The sequence below is a fragment of the Typopeltis vanoorti genome, chromosome 3, assembly GCF_054136105.1.
Source record: "Typopeltis vanoorti isolate ZY-2024b chromosome 3, IOZ_Tvanoo_1.0, whole genome shotgun sequence".
NCBI classification, from domain to species: domain Eukaryota; kingdom Metazoa; phylum Arthropoda; class Arachnida; order Uropygi; family Thelyphonidae; genus Typopeltis; species Typopeltis vanoorti.
The window spans coordinates 43,061,476-43,080,315 of NC_143551.1; the positions used below are offsets into that span (position 1 = coordinate 43,061,476).

The 18,840-nt window shown below is 39.0% G+C and overlaps 1 protein-coding gene across 1 annotated transcript in view; it reads left to right on the forward strand.

Moving 5' to 3' along the window:
- The window catches only part of LOC150108079 (dynein axonemal heavy chain 3-like), a 1,881,116-nt gene that overhangs the window by 1,796,336 nt on the left and 65,940 nt on the right, over positions 1-18,840 (forward strand). The window contains exon 70 of the mRNA XM_090415945.1: positions 3,904-3,992. Within this exon, the coding sequence (XP_090272071.1) occupies positions 3,904-3,992 (89 nt within the window). The remainder of the gene's footprint in view (positions 1-3,903; positions 3,993-18,840) is intronic.

The window sequence follows — 18,840 nt, forward strand, 5'->3', positions numbered from 1 at the left end:
TTAATTTCCTCTTTTTGTGTATATTTGTGATTCATGCCGACAATACAGTACGTACTGTACAGTATAAAAAAGCAAACGTGAACACACAATAAATCAAAATAGGCCTCCAGTATAACCATACAATCAACAGTATGGAAAAAAATACTGTACTGTAATAATAATAAAATAAATAATAATAGTTAAAATAATAATTATAAAATAAAAATAATAGCACACAAAATAATAATACGTAATAAATAACACTTTTTTTTTCTTTCAAACCGCAGTTCGGATTACTGGAGGGCTTGGACTAAAGAGGTTCGGATTAGCGAGATACCACTGTATATTAAAATTTATTTTAATGTATATCCTAGTTGACGTTGTAATTTCCTTAAATTACTTAGCAAAAAATGCCTAACCAATGTCTAAGCCTTTCCATGAGAACATTTATCATAAGCAGTACTCCACCACCACGTTCTCCTTTTCTATCCTGCCAGAAAATGCTCTATCCAGCTAATTAATTCCTGTTATTTATCATCTTCCATCAACCATGTCTCTGAGATCCCAGTAATCTTTGGCCAGGTTGATGCCATCAGTGACACCAATTCATCTCCTTTATTTTGGATACTTCTGGCATTAGTATAAAGCATAAAGATGTCACTGCTTCTATACCTATCATTATCCCCTCTAGACCCGCTGGACTCATTGTTACCTGATGTCGTCCCCCTTCCCCCCAAGCACCCATTCCCACAAGAGGCCATCCCTGCTACCGTCCACACTGGGAATTCTAGTTTCTCTGCATTGACACACCGACTCATTCAGAAAACAGCAATCTCTCCAGATGCCTTCGTCCTTCCTCAATCAAATGCAAACAGTCTCTCGCATAAAGTAGTTTTCTGTTGTCAAATACCCTCTAAGCATCCATTTATTCCAATCCTCTCTTCTGACACATTCTGGCTATTATGCTATTCAGTATTACTGCTCTTCTGCTCCATCTTTCCTCTCTGCATTTTCTTTTGCACAACCTCAAGCAAGAATCTCAGATCTCTCGCCACCCAATTTGCATTGCATCTCGTGTCATTCGTGCCCATCATCGTTTCGTCCATCCTTTCAACCCTCTTAATTGCCATAGCCACACTTTTTATCGTCTCTGCAGGCAAACACTCCTCTTGCACCCTATCTTGCACACCACAGATCATTAAATCTCCATACCTTCACACCTCTTACCACTCTGTTCCTTGAATTGCTCACCTGCATCCCTCCTTCACTCTCTCCTCTAACCCTTTCTCTCTGTGTTCCCCTACTTACCTGCTGTCCTGGCATCACTCCATCCCTAGTTCCAGCACTCCCTCGCATTCTTCTCATTTCCTCTCTCTGACTGTTTCCATTCTTCCCTCCTGTATCATTCCCATAACTCTCTCATTCCCTCTCTTCTACTGTTTCTATTCTCTCCTCTCCTACTATTCCCATAACTCTCTCTCTCACTCCTACTCTGATTTGCCTTGCATTCATCTCTTCCTGTTGATTGTATTTTCACGGTATAGATGTGAACATAGATTGATAAGAAAATAACTATTTATTAACTTAAACGCTAATATTTCACTGGTATTATATCCAGCATCTTCAGACCATACAAACAAAGTTCGTTACAGTCATGAGACAACCACAATCCAGTGTAACAGTGAGACTAGTATGAATAATTGTAGCGTGCAACACAAAGACCAAAGTCCTAATTAGCCGGCATCCAAGTATAAAAAAAAAAAAAAAAAGATATTAATTTGGGCTTTGGATGACTGTCTCCCAAATCTTGGGTAGATTTATACAGCCATAGTTGTTGGGGTTTGGTGTATGTTTCATGGCTTCTGTTGATTCCAGGAACAACCTCTCTGACTTGTAAAAGCTTCTGTGCAGTACTTTTGTTTTCTTCCAAATGATCCTGTGTGCAGTGGAAATTCTATACCGTGAAAATCCAATCAACATGTGTGATGAACACATAAGCCGTTCCACATGATTCATCTCTTCCATTCACCTAATCTCATCTTTCATACTTCTCATCTCGTTCTCGAGACATTCCACCTCCTCTTTCAGCTCATCTGTCTCTCTCCCTGCAAATTAGTCACTCTTACTCACCATTCATTATCCGAATCAAGACTATCTCTGAAAACCTCACAGTCATTGAAGCCTTCCACATTTCTGACTCTTATTTTTTCATTTACTTCACTCATCATTCTCTCCTCTCACATTACTCATCTCCTGACATTCATTTCCTGTCCCCAACACAACTAGGTCGGTTATTGAAATATCTAATTCATTAAATTCCTCCAACTGCTTTCATTTTGCTCATATATGCAGTCCCCCCCTCTCTCATCCACCACATATCCAACTTCCAGGACACACACACACATACTGCAAGCACTGCATGCCACAAAATCCTATACAATGTTATACAAAATAGAATCCTTAAATAGCAGAGGACTTGGTGACACACCATTTGTATTTGGAGCTGCAGAAAGTTTTCAGAACAGGTCTGGTGGTGGAAACACTAGGAGCATTCCTTGGGAACTGAGTAAGAGTGTAGATAGCAGGGATGTCAGGACTAGATTTTTTGCTTGAAGACTGGTGAATGAGTGGAATAGGTTGCCAGAGTCAATTGTCGGTGCTGTGACTGTGAATGAGTTAAAATAGAAGTATGACAGATAATGTGCAGATGGTCAGTAGTGCTTGCATGATGTTTAGGGCCTCCCTTGATGAGTTTAAGGACTCCATATAATAATAATAATCAACTGTTTCATCCATTTGCTAAATACAGTTCTACTTCTCGACCTTCACATATAATTTGATGAAAAAGTTTATTTTTCACTTGGTTAGACTATAATAAATTTAGTTTAATCCTTTATCCAAGGGTGAGCAAACAAAGTTTGTGCCTGAAAATATCTTCAGGACTGGGGTAAGGTAATACAACATTGGGCAACTCATAGCAAAGGTGGAGCAAGTTACTATCACTCCTAATCTCAGTATCTCCCATAATGCAAAACACATCTCCTTGCAGATATGTATAATGTTATGCATTAAGGGAAAGGCCACTACCCAGACTAGTTTTGACCTTTATTGAGGTCTCTTCAGTGGGAGCCAGGCCCAGAGGTGGAGATACCAAGCAGAAGCAATAGCGAGGTCATCTTTACCTATAGGAGTTGCCAAACGGTGTGCCACCTTTTTATTAAATTACTCTGGATTTAGAGAAAGATGTTGAAAGTTTATTTTTCACTTGGTTAGACTATAATAAATTAAGTTTAATCCTTTATCCAAGTGCGAGCAAACAAAGTTTGCACCTGAAAATATCTTCAGGACTGGAGTAAGGTAGTACAACACCGGGTAACTCGTAAATCCAGAGTAATTTAATAAAAAGGTGGCACACCATTTGGCAACTCCTATAGGTAAAGATGACCTCGCTATTGCTTCTGCTTGGTATCTCCACCTCTGGGCCTGGCTCCCACTGAAGAGACCTCAATAAAGGTCGAAACTAGTCTGGGTAGTGGCCCTTCCCTTAATGCATAACATTATACATATCTGCAAGGAGATACTGAGATAGGAGTGATAGTAGCTTGCTCCACCTTTGCTATGAGTTGCCCGGTGTTGTTATCCTTACCCCAGTCCTGAAGATATTTTCAGGTGCAAACTTTGCTTGCTCACACTTGGATAAAGGATTAAACTAAATTTATTATACTTCACATATAACTTTAAAGGATTGCTTAGTTCTACCCATCTCTCCTTCCATTCTATGAAAGATGTCTTCTGTATCAATCCAGCACCAACCTTCTCAATCAAACCATTCCTTGAAAAAAATTAAATATGTGATTTAAAAAAAACAACTTTGCATAAAATATGATCTACTTTAATCATAAATTTAAATTTTCTTATTATTAGGTTAAGTTTCTTTAGCACATGGATAGATGTTGGTGCTCCAAATGTGTTTTGGATCTCTGGATTTTTTTTCACACAGTCATTTTTAACAGGTAAGGACAATCTTAGAAACACCATTCAAATATGACTTAAATTATATAGTTTCCTCTGAAAATTTTGTTCTATCTATTTTTTGATCTTTTTATTTCCTGCTAGAATATAAGATAGGTATGATATGATATACTGCATTTTTGCCAAAAGTTTTTATTTTAAAGTTAAGGTAAAGTTTTTATTTTTTTTTTAATTTAATTTTTTAATGCATCTTACAAGAAGCCCAAATAAATGTCATTGATTACTGCAGAAAACAGATCTGAAGGATAATTAATAATAATTTTAGGATGATTTAATATTTCTATGGTTCTGCAAATGTTCAATTGACTTCCAGTATGGAGAATACACGTTTGGTGTGAGATTAAACCTTTGTTTTTGTTACAAAGGTTGTGTAGGGGTACAGAGCATTTCTGAGGCTTCCTTAAAATTTCTTGTAAAACAGTCATGATTAGTATACCGCACATCTATTTTTTTACCAAAATACTTCATGCCTAGTATCTGTTGTGTAAAAGACTAATCCAAATGACGCTTCTTCTTCTCTTCCACATCATAAACACTGTAAAAAAAAAAGAAACAACTGTGGAGGCAATTTAAAGAGAAAGGTGACCTGCAGGCACACGAACGGTATAAAGCGCAGGCGAGAAGGGTAACGAGTGTGGTAAGAAAAGCAAAAGCGGATTATGAAAGGAAACTAGCTATGCAAGCTAAAGAGAATCCCAAACAGTTCTTTCAATATGCTGCAAGCAAAAAAAAAAACGTACATGGCAGAATGATTTTAAGGAATGCTGATGGTAAGGAGGTCACTGAATCAGTCGATATAGTGGAATTACTGAGTGAGCACTTTCAAGAGTATATCATCCAGCTGGTGACATTTGAAAGAATGAAGGAACCATTAGTGTATACAGGAATTGTGATGAATGAAGTGGAGGTGAATAGTCTATTACAGAACCTTAATGTGAATACATCTGTGGGATTGGATGGTATACTGGCATGGGTCTTACGTGAAGTGGCTAAAGAATTATCAGTGCCCTTGACCATGTTGTTAAATCTGAGTCTCGGGTCTGGTTTAGTCCTGAAGGTGTGGAAAGAGGGGAAAATAGTTCCACTGCATAAAGGAGGATCCAAGTCTACTGTTTCAAATTACCGACCAATCAGCATATCAAGAGTCATTGCCAAGGTCTTGGAGAAATTAGTCAAATGAAAAATACAGGAATGCATCGATGAAAATGAGATACTGTACAGGGGAGAGCATGGCTTTGTGAAGGGTAGCTCATGCCTCAGTAAATTGCTCAAGTTTTATAGCACAGTGACGGCTGAACTGGATCAGCGTAATGGGTTTACAGTGATACTGCTGGACCTGGCTAAGGCATTTGACAGGATACCACATGGAATTCTAATCTGTAAACTGCAACATATGGGAATGGATATAGGGTTGGTGAGATGGATAGGTGGTGGTTGATGGAGAGATATCAGAGAGTGGTTTATTCAGGAGTAGAGTCCACAACACGGCCTATGACTAGTGGTGTGCCACAAGGATCTGTTCTTGGACCACTGCTGTTTAATTCGTTCATTAATGATATAGGAAAGGATCTGAGAGGAACAGTTCGTTTGTTTGCAGATGATGCAAAGTTGGGTAGGGCAATAGTGAATGCAGATGATGTCAAAATTTTGCAGGATAATTTGGATAGATTGGAGTTCTGGGCTAAGGAGAATGGATGTCAATTTAATGTGACAAAATGTAAGGTTATGCATTTTGGGCTGAAAAGATTAGCAGCAGTATACCACATTGGTGGAACTGTACTCCAGGAGATTGATGAGGCCAGGGACTTGGGAGTGTTGGTGGATAGGGAGATGAAGTTTAGGGGGCACATTGCAAAAGTGGCTAAATCAGCTCATCAACTCACTTGATTGTTGAAAAATACTTTGATGAGCAGAGACAAGCAAGTTATTGTACCTCTGTACCGAGCCTTGATAAAATCTCATCTCGACTACTGTGCCAGATTTGGTCACCTAGGTTTCTTCTTGATGGGGAGGAGGTGGAGAGGATCCAGAGCCAAGTGACCAAGATGATAGCAGGTCTATGGAATGAACCTTATAAGAACAGGTTGAAGATTTGTGGGTTGCAGAAATTGGTTGATAGGCGGAAAAGGGGAGATATGATTGAGACATTCAAATTGCTGAAGGGTTTCTATAGGATCAATTCAGAGGATATTTTTGAGACAGGACTGGTGGTGAGAAAACTAGGGGACATCTATGGAAGCTGGATATGAGTGTGGTTAGCAAGGGTGTTAGAGCTGGGTTCTTTACTTTTAGAGTGGTAAATGAGTGGAATAAGCTGCCAGAGTCTGTTGTGGGTGCTATGACAGTGAGAGAATTCAAGGCAAGGAATGATAGATACTGTGAGAATGTCGAATAACTGTGTGGACATGATGTTTAGGGCCTCCCTCGATGAGTCTAAGGACTCCCTGGAGTCGCCCATAATAAAAATAATAATAATAATAATTTGTGTGTTCTGATAAGGGGATCGCTCTGGATCATCCCAATTGGGCTACATAGCAAAAGTTGAAAGAGAATTGAATTTTATAAACTCCAGGTTTCTTTATGGACAATTGTAAATTCTTATATGCTGCTTTACACACCATCCATTACGAAAGATGGGCATGATAAAAACATTATGGGACAGAGCCTATAACATTTCAGGTACAACAGAAAAAAGGAATGAAGAACTTCAGTACCTGAGGCATCCCCTCTCCCCCAGTGAGTATGAACTGAAGATAATTAACAGAATATTAGACATACCTTCAACAGTTCCTTCTAATAAACAACATTTCAAAAATTTACTCACTTTACCATACATCAAGCATGTTATTGACAAAGTTGCAGCAATGCTTCATGATTGCAACGTTAAAGTAGCTAGTATCCCAATATACAGGATTTTGGGGTTCTTACATCCACCAAACCACCAAACCTGCTCATAAAGATACCTTTTATGAAACTTATAAAATTCATTGATCTTGTGTCTTTTGCTGCTTCTTCCAAATGGGACAATCTGGAGAGATTTGCATGTCAGAACATACTGAAGCAATTGATGTGAAGTAATAGGCCTCTATTTAGGTGGTGGCGCTAGTGTCCTTGGTGAATGTGGTGGTCGTGTTTAGCTAGTCTAGATAAAGTGTTTTTAAAGTTAAATATAGTGTGGCTTTTTGTCACAAATTGTGCATCGGTTAGATACAAGTGTCCTTCAGTGGTGTTATTGTTTGGAACTGTGCTGTATATATTGTGTTTTCACTTCCGTTTGTTTCATTACTTCAACGTGTAAAGATGGCGTCCAACAAGAAACGTACATCAGCGGCGTGCAGGACTTCTACTTCTACACGAAAGGCTGGCTCAGCATTAGATTTTTCGCAATGGATGCGTTGCGGAAACTGCTACATGTATGCACCGAAGAATGTGAAGGATCTGTGGTCGGTCTGGCTAAATGAGAAGAACGAAAATGTCGATGTATGTGAGAAGTGTCAGGATAGGCTGGAGCATTTAGGAATAGAAGCTGACATTGTGACCATAGTGGAAGAACTTCAGCAGGAGTTTACAAAAATGAAAAATGACCTTCATCTTCTTCACGAGGAAGTGGAAGTGCTCGGTAAGGAGATACTGGAAGTTAAAGCTGAGTTTAATGTGTTAAACAGAGAAATTAGGACTATAGAGATTACTTTAGCTGAAGTAACTAGAACAGGATTACATGTCGGTGAGTCTTTGGTGAATGATGCAGTAATAAATAGTATGGGAGTGATTGGGAGTCAACAAAATAAAACCACAGGTGGCCTAGAAGAAACGAGATGTCGTGAGAGTGGGAAGGGTAAGTAATAGAGCGTTGAGTAATGAAGCTGGGAGAGTCATGCTGAATAGCATAGAGAATGAGTCCATAAGTGTGGACTTGAATAAAGTTAAGAGTGGTAAGATATATGGTGATTCTACGATTAAAGGTATGGAGAGTGGTATGCATGAGGAGTGCTTGGCTGATGGGACAATAGAAAGAGTGGCTATAGCAATAAAGAGAGGGCATGAAGCAGACAAGTAGATAGTTATGGTGGGTACGAATGACCTGAGAGGTAGTGTAAATTGGGTAGGAAAAGATTTAACAACATTATTAGATAATGTGAAGAGGAAAAGTTGTCAATGGGAGGATAGTGTGTGTGCTGCCTCGTTTTGACAATTACGAGTTAAGTAGACGAGCAGTGATAATGAATGATATGATTACAAGAATGTGCAAAAAAAGAGGTCTGGAATTTGTTGATGGTTGGAGTGTGTTTGAAAGAAATTGTATGCTAGAGATGGACTGCATCTTAACATGGAAGGACATAAGCGATTGAAGAAGTTATTGTTTTCTGAACAAGTTGAAGTTATTGGGCAGGGAAACTAATATTGAAAAGGTTGAGTGTAAGAGAGAGCAACTTTAGCACTGATTGTATATTTACTGATCCTTATATGCAGAATAAATTACAGAAGAGAGGGGATAAAAATCGGCATGGGACTACGGAAGTTAGTGACATATATATCAGTACTAAAGCCGGTACAAGATCTAGAGGGAATCTGCAATTTTTGTATACCAATGCTAGAAGCATTCAAAATAAGAGAGAAGAATTTTTGGCATTAGTTAGTACCATCTCACCAAAAGTTGTAGGCATTAGTGAAACTTGGCTGTCAGCAGAAGATGCGGTCACTGGAATTGAATGTGATGGGTACAGTATTTTCAGGGAGGATAGAGAAGATAGAACAGGGGGAGGAGTACTGTTGATGATAGCTGATGTGTTACAGCCAAAGAAAGTAGTATATCAAGATGATAGACATGTGAATGAGAGTTCATTTGAGGAAGTCTGGTGTGAAATAGTGACCAATGCAGCCAAATATACAGTTGGATGCTGCTATAGGCCAGGGAGTACAGGGGGAGATATTGAATTCATGCATCAGCAAATTAGTGCAATGAGTGAAGGCTTAGTGATTATTATGGGGGATTTTAATTATGGTGATATCAATTGGAAGGAGGAAATATCACGTAGCAAAAAGGAAAATGAGTTCATACATCTTCTACAAGATAATTACTTGAAACAGCACATAACTGAAGGGACACGTGGTGTGAGAGTGTTGGACCTGGTTATTGCTTCAGAGGTTATATGCATAAGTAAGGTGTCCTCGTTACCTCCAATTGGTGAAAGCGATCATGTGGTATTGACTTGGGAGGTTGCAAAATCTGTGGATTTTTCTGTTAAGAAGGGGTATATATGGAACTACACGTTAGGTAATTATAACAAGCTTCGGAGTGAGCTTGCAGCCATCCCATGGCAGAACATATTGCAAGGGAAAGATGTTAGCAGTGCATAGGATAAAATCAGAGGGTAGCTGAGGAAAGCAATATCAAATTGTGTCCCCATGGTCAGGAGGTCAAACAAGGCAGGCATTAGATGGATGAGCAGTAGTATCAAGCTTGATCTGCAAAAAAAGAAAATGTTATGGAGAATTTACAAGGAGAAAGGTGACCAGTACACCCATGAGCAGTACAAGGCTCAAGCTAGGAAAGTTACCAGCATAGTAAGAAAAGCTAAATCAGATTATGAGAAGACCTTAGCCAAAGAGATCAAGGGTAATCCCAAAGAGTTCTTCCGCTATGTGGCAAGTAAGAGGAAGAATGACTTCGGAAGGATAACCTTAGTGGGTGCTGATGGTATTGAGGTGACAAAATCAGATGTAATAGTCGAGTTACTGAGTGATCACTTTTCAAAAGTCTATCACCCAAGTGAGGATATCTCTATACCTACAGCAATACCTAATGTGAGAATTGAAGCTAAAGAATCAGAGGTATTAAATATATTGCAAAACTTAAATGCAAACACTGCGGTAGGCTTAGATGGAATATCAGCTCGGGTGTTGCGTGAATGTGCAAATGAATTGTCAACCCCTCTCACCTGGATATTTAACTTAAGTTTGAACTCTGGTATGGTCCCTAGGGAGTGGAAGTTAGGCAAAGTGGTTCCTTTGCATAAGGGTGGCTCTAAAACTGCGGTATTGAATTACAGACCAATCACCATCCCAGGAGTAGTGGTAAAAGTATTGGAAAAGTTGGTTAAAGACAAAATTCAAGAATGGGTGGATCAGGATATGATACTCTATAGAGGCCAACATGGTTTTGTTAAAGGTAGATCCTGCCTTAGCAATCTATTAACTATTCATAATAGAATAACATCTGAGTTGGACAAAGGAACTGGCTACACAGTGGTACTTCTGGATTTTGCTAAGGCTTTTGACAGGATACCCCATAGAACACTGTTACGCAAATTGGAGCAGATGGGAATGGATATTAAATTGGTGATATGGATAGGAGAATGGCTCAGGGAGAGATACCATAAGGTGGTGTATGGAGGAGTCGAGTCCAGAATGAGGCAGGTGACCAGTGGTGTGCCTCAAGGCTCTGTGCTTGGGCCAATGTTGTTTAATTTGTATATAAATGATATAGGAAACGGCTTAAAGGGAGATATTCAGTTGTTTGCTGATGATGCAAAGTTGTGTAGTGCAATAAAAAATCAAGCTGATGTTGAAAGTTTGCAGGATGATTTAAATAAGCTGGTAAAATGGGCAAAAGATAATGGATATCAGTTCAATGTGGAAAAGTGTAAAGTCATGCATTTTGGGATTAAAAGAATACCAGCTGTGTACTACATTGATGGAAAGGTACTCCAAGAGATTGATGAGGCTAGGGACCTGGGGGGTATTGGTAGATAGGGAGATGAAGTTCAGAGGACACATTGCTAAGGTGTCCAAGATTGCACATAGGATTACTTGGTTGTTGAGGAACACACTGACATCCAGAGATAAAGAGGTTATTATTCCCCTTTATAAAGCATTGATACTTCCACATTTGGATTACTGTGCTCAGGTCTGGTCACCTGGATTCCTTGGAGATGAGGAGGCTGTGGAGAGGGTTCAGAGAAGAGTGACCAAGTTGGTGAGTGATATAAAAAATGCCCCCTACATTGATAGATTGAGAGCTTGTGGATTGCAGAGATTGGTTGATAGGAGAAGAAGAGGAGATATGATAGAAACGTTTAAATTACCGAAAGGTTTTTATAGGATTGATGCAGGGGAAATGTTTCAACTGTGTGATAGTGATGAAAGAACAAGAGGTCATCTCTGGAAATTAAAGAAGAGTGTGGTTAACAAAGGTGTCAGAACAAGGTTTTTTGCCTGGAGGGTGGTGAACGAGTAGAATTCATTGCCTGACTTAGTTATGAGCTCTTCGTCTGTAAACGAATTCAAGAAGAGATATGACAGATATTGTTTTGCTAGTTTGGGTCTCCCACGATGAGTCTACTGACTTCATGGAGATACCCATAATAATAATAATATATACAAGCAACTTAGTTGTGAAGATACTTTATGCACCAACTTTGTTTGATTACAATTGGAAAAGTTTATAAAATATATACACAGGCAGTCCCTAGGTTACGGATAACCCAACTTACACTGTTCCATACTTACGAACAGACTCCTCATAAGGATAATTAATAATTAAATAAGTTAATAATTCGGGAACTAGTTTCTTCCATGCATGTAAACAAACCCACATGGCATAAGAGGTTCATTGGCGCAGCATCTTTACTTTAGCAGCTGATACAGTGGTATTATTATTATTACAGTATTACACTGCATTATTATTGTCACGTGTGAACCATTATAGCATTATTATTATTACTGTATATGCGCTGTTCATCAGGGATCCGAGTTGCATACAAATCCGACCTAAAGATGTTCTCAGGAATGTATCTTATCTGTAACCCCCGGGGAATGCCTGCGTATATATATATATATATATATACACTACATATATACACGAAATTGGTCTGAAAAGTTCTCGGCCTCGACCATAGATGGTAACATCATCGGCAAGAGATTTTTTTTTTCTAAGTTGGTACATCTGTCATAAACATCTATGTGAAATTGCAAGTCATTCTATCAAGTAGTTCGTTTTATACAGCTGTCTGATGCAAAAGTGTTGTCTGTATCCCTTGAAATGGATAAAATTGAGTATTGTGCAGTTATAAAATTCTTTGGTAAAAGAAGGTTTATCATGAAAAGAAATTCATTTGAAGTTCATAAAAGTTTATGGGCACTCTTCTCCTTCATTTTGACAATTAAGAAATGGGCTTCCGAGTTTAAATGTGGCTGTACCAGTCTTGCAGATGATTCACGTGAAGGACGTCCAAAAAATGTAACAACACTAGAAATCATTGATCAAGTGCATGATATGATATTGGTTGACTGGTGAGTCAAAGTACATGTAATTGCTAAGCCTGTAGGCATTTCAAAAGAACGTGTACGATATATTTTGCATGAAGAATTGCACATGAAAAAGCTTTGGGCAAAATGGGTGCTGTGCTTGCACACAGTAGATTAAAAACGCACTCGCATGAAAATCTCTGAACAGTACCTGGAGCATTTTAACAAGAATAAAACTGATTTTGTGCATCGATTTATTACTATGGATGAGACTTGGATTCACCATTACACACCAAAATCCAGACAGCAGTCAAAATGGTGGACAGAAGTCGGTTCGATCAGCAGGAAAGGTAATGCATCAGTGTTTTGGGATGCTAAAGGAATTTTGTTTGTTAACAAAAGAATAAAAAAATCATCTTTTTTGGCAAAAAATCAAATGTTTTGGCAATGGGAAAATTAAGGGAATGCACTATGAATTGTTGGAACATCCATCCTATTCCCCAGATTTGGCTCCCTCTGATTTCTATCTCTTCCCAAAACTAAAACTCTTCCTCACTGGTCAGCGTTTTATTTGAAATCAAGAGGTGATTGCAGCTATAGAGGGTATTTTGCAGATCTTACTGAGAATCACCACAGGGATGGGATAATGATGCTGAAGCATCGCTGGAATAAATGTATTAGTGTTAAGGGAAATTATGTTGAAAAATAAAAATAATTTTGAAATTATAAATTTGTTTTTTCATTGTTAGGCTGAGAACTTTTCAGACCACCCTCGTATATTTGTGCGTGTCAAAGATACCAAGAAATTTTATACTTGGTTTTAATCCTTTTCCCAAGTAAGCAAAACCAAGTTTTGTGCATGAAATATATTCATGTCAGAGCTGCTTGTACATAGAGCCCATTGACTTCATATCACTTGCCTTAGTATGTATCCCATAAAGCAAAGCACACCCCCCCCTTTCTGTATTCCTAGCTCTGCACAGAGGTTGTGAAACAACCTCTGTGCAAAGCTAGGAAGACAAAAGTGCATTATGGACAAAAATTAGAAAATTAAGCCGAGATGAATCCTAGAGAGATCTGTTGATATGCTGCTTAGTGGATGAAAATGATAGATTGGTAACTGCTGCAGAGGATATAGTCAAGGTATTCAATGAGCATCTCCAAGTGACACAAGCGGAATAATTTTATTATTATTATTATTACAATAATAAAATTTTTGCTCTTCACAAAGGTGGTGAAATACCGAGGCTACAAATTATAGGTCAATCTATACATTTGAAGTTGTGGTTAAGGATTGGAGAGCTAGGATACAGAATGTGTTGATAATGTAAGTGTTCTTACATTATCAACAATGCTGCAATTGTGTATCGATTAGAAACAAGTGTCCTTCAGTGGTATTATTGTTTAGAACTGTGTTGTATATATTGTGTTTTCACTGCCGTTTGTTTCACTATATCAACGTGTAAAGATGGCGTCCAACAAGAAACGTACGTCAGCGGCGCGCAGGACTTCTACTACTACAAGAAAGGCCGGCTCAGCGTTGGATTTTTCGCAATGGATGCGTTGCGGAAACTGCTATATGTATGCACCGAAAAATGTGAAGGATCTGTGGTCGGTCTGGCAAAATGAAAAGAACGAAAATGTCGACGTATGTGAGAAGTGTCGGGATAGGCTGGAGCGTTTAGGAATGGAAGCTGACATCGGGACCGTAGCGGAAGAACTTCGGCGGGAGTTTATGAAAATGAAAAATGACCTTCATCTTCTTCATGAGGAAGTGGAAGTGATCGGTAAGGAGATACTGGAAGTTAAAGCGGAGTTTAATGTGTTAAACAGAGAAATTAGGACTATAGAGATTACTTTAGCTGAAGTAACTAGAACAGGATTACATATGGGTGAGTCTTTGGTGAATGATTCAGTAATAAATAGTATGGGAGTGATTGTGAGTCAATATAATAAAACCACAAGTGGCCTAGAAGAAATGAGATGTAGTGAGAGTGGGGGGGTAAGTAATAGAGAGTTGAGTAATGAAGCTGGGAGAGTCATGCTGAATAGTGTAGAGAATGAGTCCATGAGTGTGGACTTGAATGAAGTTAAGAGTAGTAAAATATATGGTGATTCTATGATTAAGGGTATGGAGAGTGGTATGCATGAGGAGTGCTTGGCTGATGGGACAATAGAAAGAGTGGCTTTAGCAATAAAGAGAGGGCATGAAGCAGACAAGATGATAGTTATGGTGGGTACGAATGACCTGAGAGGTAGTATAAATCGGGTAGGAAAAGATTTCAGAACATTATTAGATATTGTGAAGAGGAAAAGTGTCAATGGGAGAATAGTGTGTGTGCTGCCTCGTTTTGACAATTACGAGTTAAGTAGACGAGCAATGATAATGAATGATATGATTGCAAGAATGTGCAGAAAAAGAGGTCTGGAGTTTGTTGATGTTTGGAGTGTGTTTGAAGGAAAAAGGCAGTTGTATGCTAGAGATGGACTGCATCTTAACATGGAAGGACATAAGCGATTGAAGAAGTTATTGTTTTCTGAACAGGTTGAAGTTATTGGGCAGGGAAACTAATATTGAAAAGGTTGAGTGTAAGAGAGAGAAACTTTAGCACTGATTGTGTATTTATTGATCCTTATAGGCTGAATAAATTGCAGAAGAGAGGGGATAAAAATCGGCATAGGACTACGGTAGTTATCAGTTCTAAAGCCGGTACAAGATCTAGAGGGAATCTGCAATTTTTGTATACCAATGCTAGAAGCATTCGAAATAAGAGAGAAGAATTTTTGGCATTAGTCAGTGAAATCTCACCAAAAGTTGTAGGCATTAGTGAAACTTGGCTGTCAGCAGAAGATGTGGTCACTGGAATTGAATGTGATGGGTACACTATTTTCAGGGAGGATAGAGAAGATAGAACAGGGGGAGGAGTACTGTTGATGATAGCTGATGTGTTGCAGCCAAAGAAAGTAGTATATCATGATGATAGACATGTGAATAAGAGTTCATTTGAGGCAGTCTGGTGCGAAATAGCGACCAACGCAACCAAATATACAGTTGGATGCTGCTATAGGCCAGGGAGTACGGGGGGAGATATTGAATTCATGCATCAGCAACTTAGTGCAATGAGTGAAGGCTTGGTGATTATTATGGGGGATTTTAATTACGGTGATATCAATTGGAAGGAGGAAATATCACGTAGCAAAAAGGAATTGGAATTCATACATCTTCTACGAGATAATTACTTGAAACAGCACGTAACTGAAGGGACACGTGGTGTGAGAGTGTTGGACCTGGTTATTGGTTCAGAGGTTATATGCATAAGTAAGGTGTCCTCGTTACCTCCAGTTGGTGAAAGCGATCATGTGGTATTGACTTGGGAGGTTGCAAAATCTGTGGATTTTTCTATAAAGAAGGGGTATGTACGGAACTACAGGTTAGGCAATTATAACACGCTTCGGAGTGAGCTTGCAGCCATCCCATGGCAGAACATATTGCAAGGGAAAGATGTTAGCAGTGCTTGGGATAAAATCAGCGGGTATCTGAGGAAAGCAATATCAGATTGTGTCCCCATGGTTAGGAGGTCAAACAAGGCAGGCATTAGATGGATGAGCAGTAGTATCAAGCTTGAACTGCAAAAAAAGAAAATGTTATGGAGAATTTACAAGGAGAAAGGCGATCAGGACACCCATGAGCAGTACAAGGCTCAAGCTAGGAAAGTTACCAGCATAGTAAGAAAAGCTAAATCAGATTATGAGAAGACCTTAGCCAAAGAGATCAAGGGTAATCCCAAAGAGTTCTTCCGCTATGTGGCAAGTAAGAGGAAGAATGACTTCGGAAGGATAACCTTAGTGGGTGCTGATGGTATTGAGGTGACAAAATCAGATGTAATAGTCGAGTTACTGAGTGATCACTTTTCAAAAGTCTATCACCCAAGTGAGGATATCTCTATACCTACAGCAATACCTAATGTGAGAATTGAAGCTAAAGAATCAGAGGTATTAAATATATTGCAAAACTTAAATGCAAACACTGCGGTAGGCTTAGATGGAATATCAGCTCGGGTGTTGCGTGAATGTGCAAATGAATTGTCAACCCCTCTCACCTGGATATTTAACTTAAGTTTGAACTCTGGTATGGTCCCTAGGGAGTGGAAGTTAGGCAAAGTGGTTCCTTTGCATAAGGGTGGCTCTAAAACTGCGGTATTGAATTACAGACCAATCACCATCCCAGGAGTAGTGGTAAAAGTATTGGAAAAGTTGGTTAAAGACAAAATTCAAGAATGGGTGGATCAGGATATGATACTCTATAGAGGCCAACATGGTTTTGTTAAAGGTAGATCCTGCCTTAGCAATCTATTAACTATTCATAATAGAATAACATCTGAGTTGGACAAAGGAACTGGCTACACAGTGGTACTTCTGGATTTTGCTAAGGCTTTTGACAGGATACCCCATAGAACACTGTTACGCAAATTGGAGCAGATGGGAATGGATATTAAATTGGTGATATGGATAGGAGAATGGCTCAGGGAGAGATACCATAAGGTGGTGTATGGAGGAGTCGAGTCCAGAATGAGGCAGGTGACCAGTGGTGTGCCTCAAGGCTCTGTGCTTGGGCCAATGTTGTTTAATTTGTATATAAATGATATAGGAAACGGCTTAAAGGGAGATATTCAGTTGTTTGCTGATGATGCAAAGTTGTGTAGTGCAATAAAAAATCAAGCTGATGTTGAAAGTTTGCAGGAGGATTTAAATAAGCTGGTAAAATGGGCAAAAGAAAATGGATGTCAGTTCAATGTGGAAAAGTGTAAAGTCATGCATTTTGGGATTAAAAGATTACCAGCTGTGTACTACATCGATGGAAAGGTACTCCAAGAGATTGATGAGGCTAGGGACTTAGGGGTATTGGTAGATAGGGAGATGAAGTTCAGAGGACACATTGCTAAGGTGTCCAAGATTGCACATAGGGGTGAGGAGCAAGTTCTTTGCATGGAGAAGGTTTGGTGAATAGAATGTTGCTTGAGAGCATAGTGAGCGTAGAAACATTGAATGAGTTTATATATCGTTTGGTGATTTTTATAGGCCATTGAGAACCTCCTGCAGTGAGTCATTTCATTCCATGGAGGTTTAGTGCTAACTAATAAAGATATAACCAGCATAGCTGGCCCTGTTTCTGAATGGAGCACGTAATTATGACAATCTTAGAAAGCAACTTAGAGCAGTGCGTTGGCATTAGAACCATAAAAAATATTAGAAGTACAACAGAGTCGAATCATGTTTGAGGGAAGCATCATCAGATGCATTCCCAGAGTTAGAGGATAAATCTGGCAGTAATATAATAGGTAGGTAGGTAGGTAGCATCATTACGCTGGAAGTTTATGGTTGACAATATTTAGATAATATGTGGAAAAGAAAGTGAGGATATGATACAAACATATAAGTTACCAAAGAGGTTTTATAGAGTAGATGCTAAAAATGTTTTTAATATATGACTGAATGAGATAGAAAACAAGGAAATCACCCTTGGAAGTTGTCTAAGAGTGTGGTAGGTCCCAGTGAAATGGTGTTTGCTGGGATGATACGGAATTATCCAATGAGGTAATGTAGTTGGACTGTTGTATTAGGGTTCTGTAGATTTTGTTTTCATTGGAGAGTGTAAGTCTTGCCCATACATTGCTGGTTTTCAGCAAAAAAGATAGGCACTGGATCTCCTGCCTCAGGAGGTCTCAGCCCCACATCCATTATGATATAGGCATAGCTGCTTGAAAAGCAGATTTCACAGTATCTCTCTCTCTCTCTCTCTGCTCAGCCTGATTCCCATATTCCAAGTTTGTGAGTGATTCTGAAAAGTATCAGGTAAAGCTTTGAGAAAGAACATCACCCAAGACCTTCACACCTCACCAGCTACATGGAGGAAAGAAAATCTCTCTCTCTCTTTCTCAGAGATGGGAATTCACACCCTCATATTGTGGAAGATGGGTTCCATGAGGACTTCAGCAAGAGATGCTATCTTCACTGTATGCTGGAGGATTAACCTCCCTACCAGCTGAGGTGGATGAAATAGTGAGACCTAATCACACTTCTTATCCATATTATTCAATAGGTGTTACAGAATCGTATCCAGATTTCGCTTGAAGTCTATAGATGTCACAGCAAGTTGAGCAGGTTAAATTTCGAAAGTTTTTTTTCACTTGGTTATATTATAAATTAAAGATGCCAAGAAATTATATTCTTGGTTTCATCCTTTATCCAAGTGTAAGCAAACAAAGATTGCGCGTGAAGTAATTTCACGACTGGGTAGGCTACTTGTATATAGAGGCTAATGACTTCTCATCAATTGCCTTAATATCCCATAATGCAAGGCAGATATCCTTACGGACATATCTAATGCTATGCATTATGGGAAGGGCCACTACCCAGACTGATTTTGACCTTTATTGAGGTCTCACCAGTGGAAGTTAGCCAGACTCAGATCAGCCAAGGTTGAAGTAATGTAGACGTCATATTATATGAAGGTGGTCTGAAAAGTTCTCAGCTTAGACCGTAGATGGCAATACTATCAGCAAGGCTTTTTTTTCCTAAGTT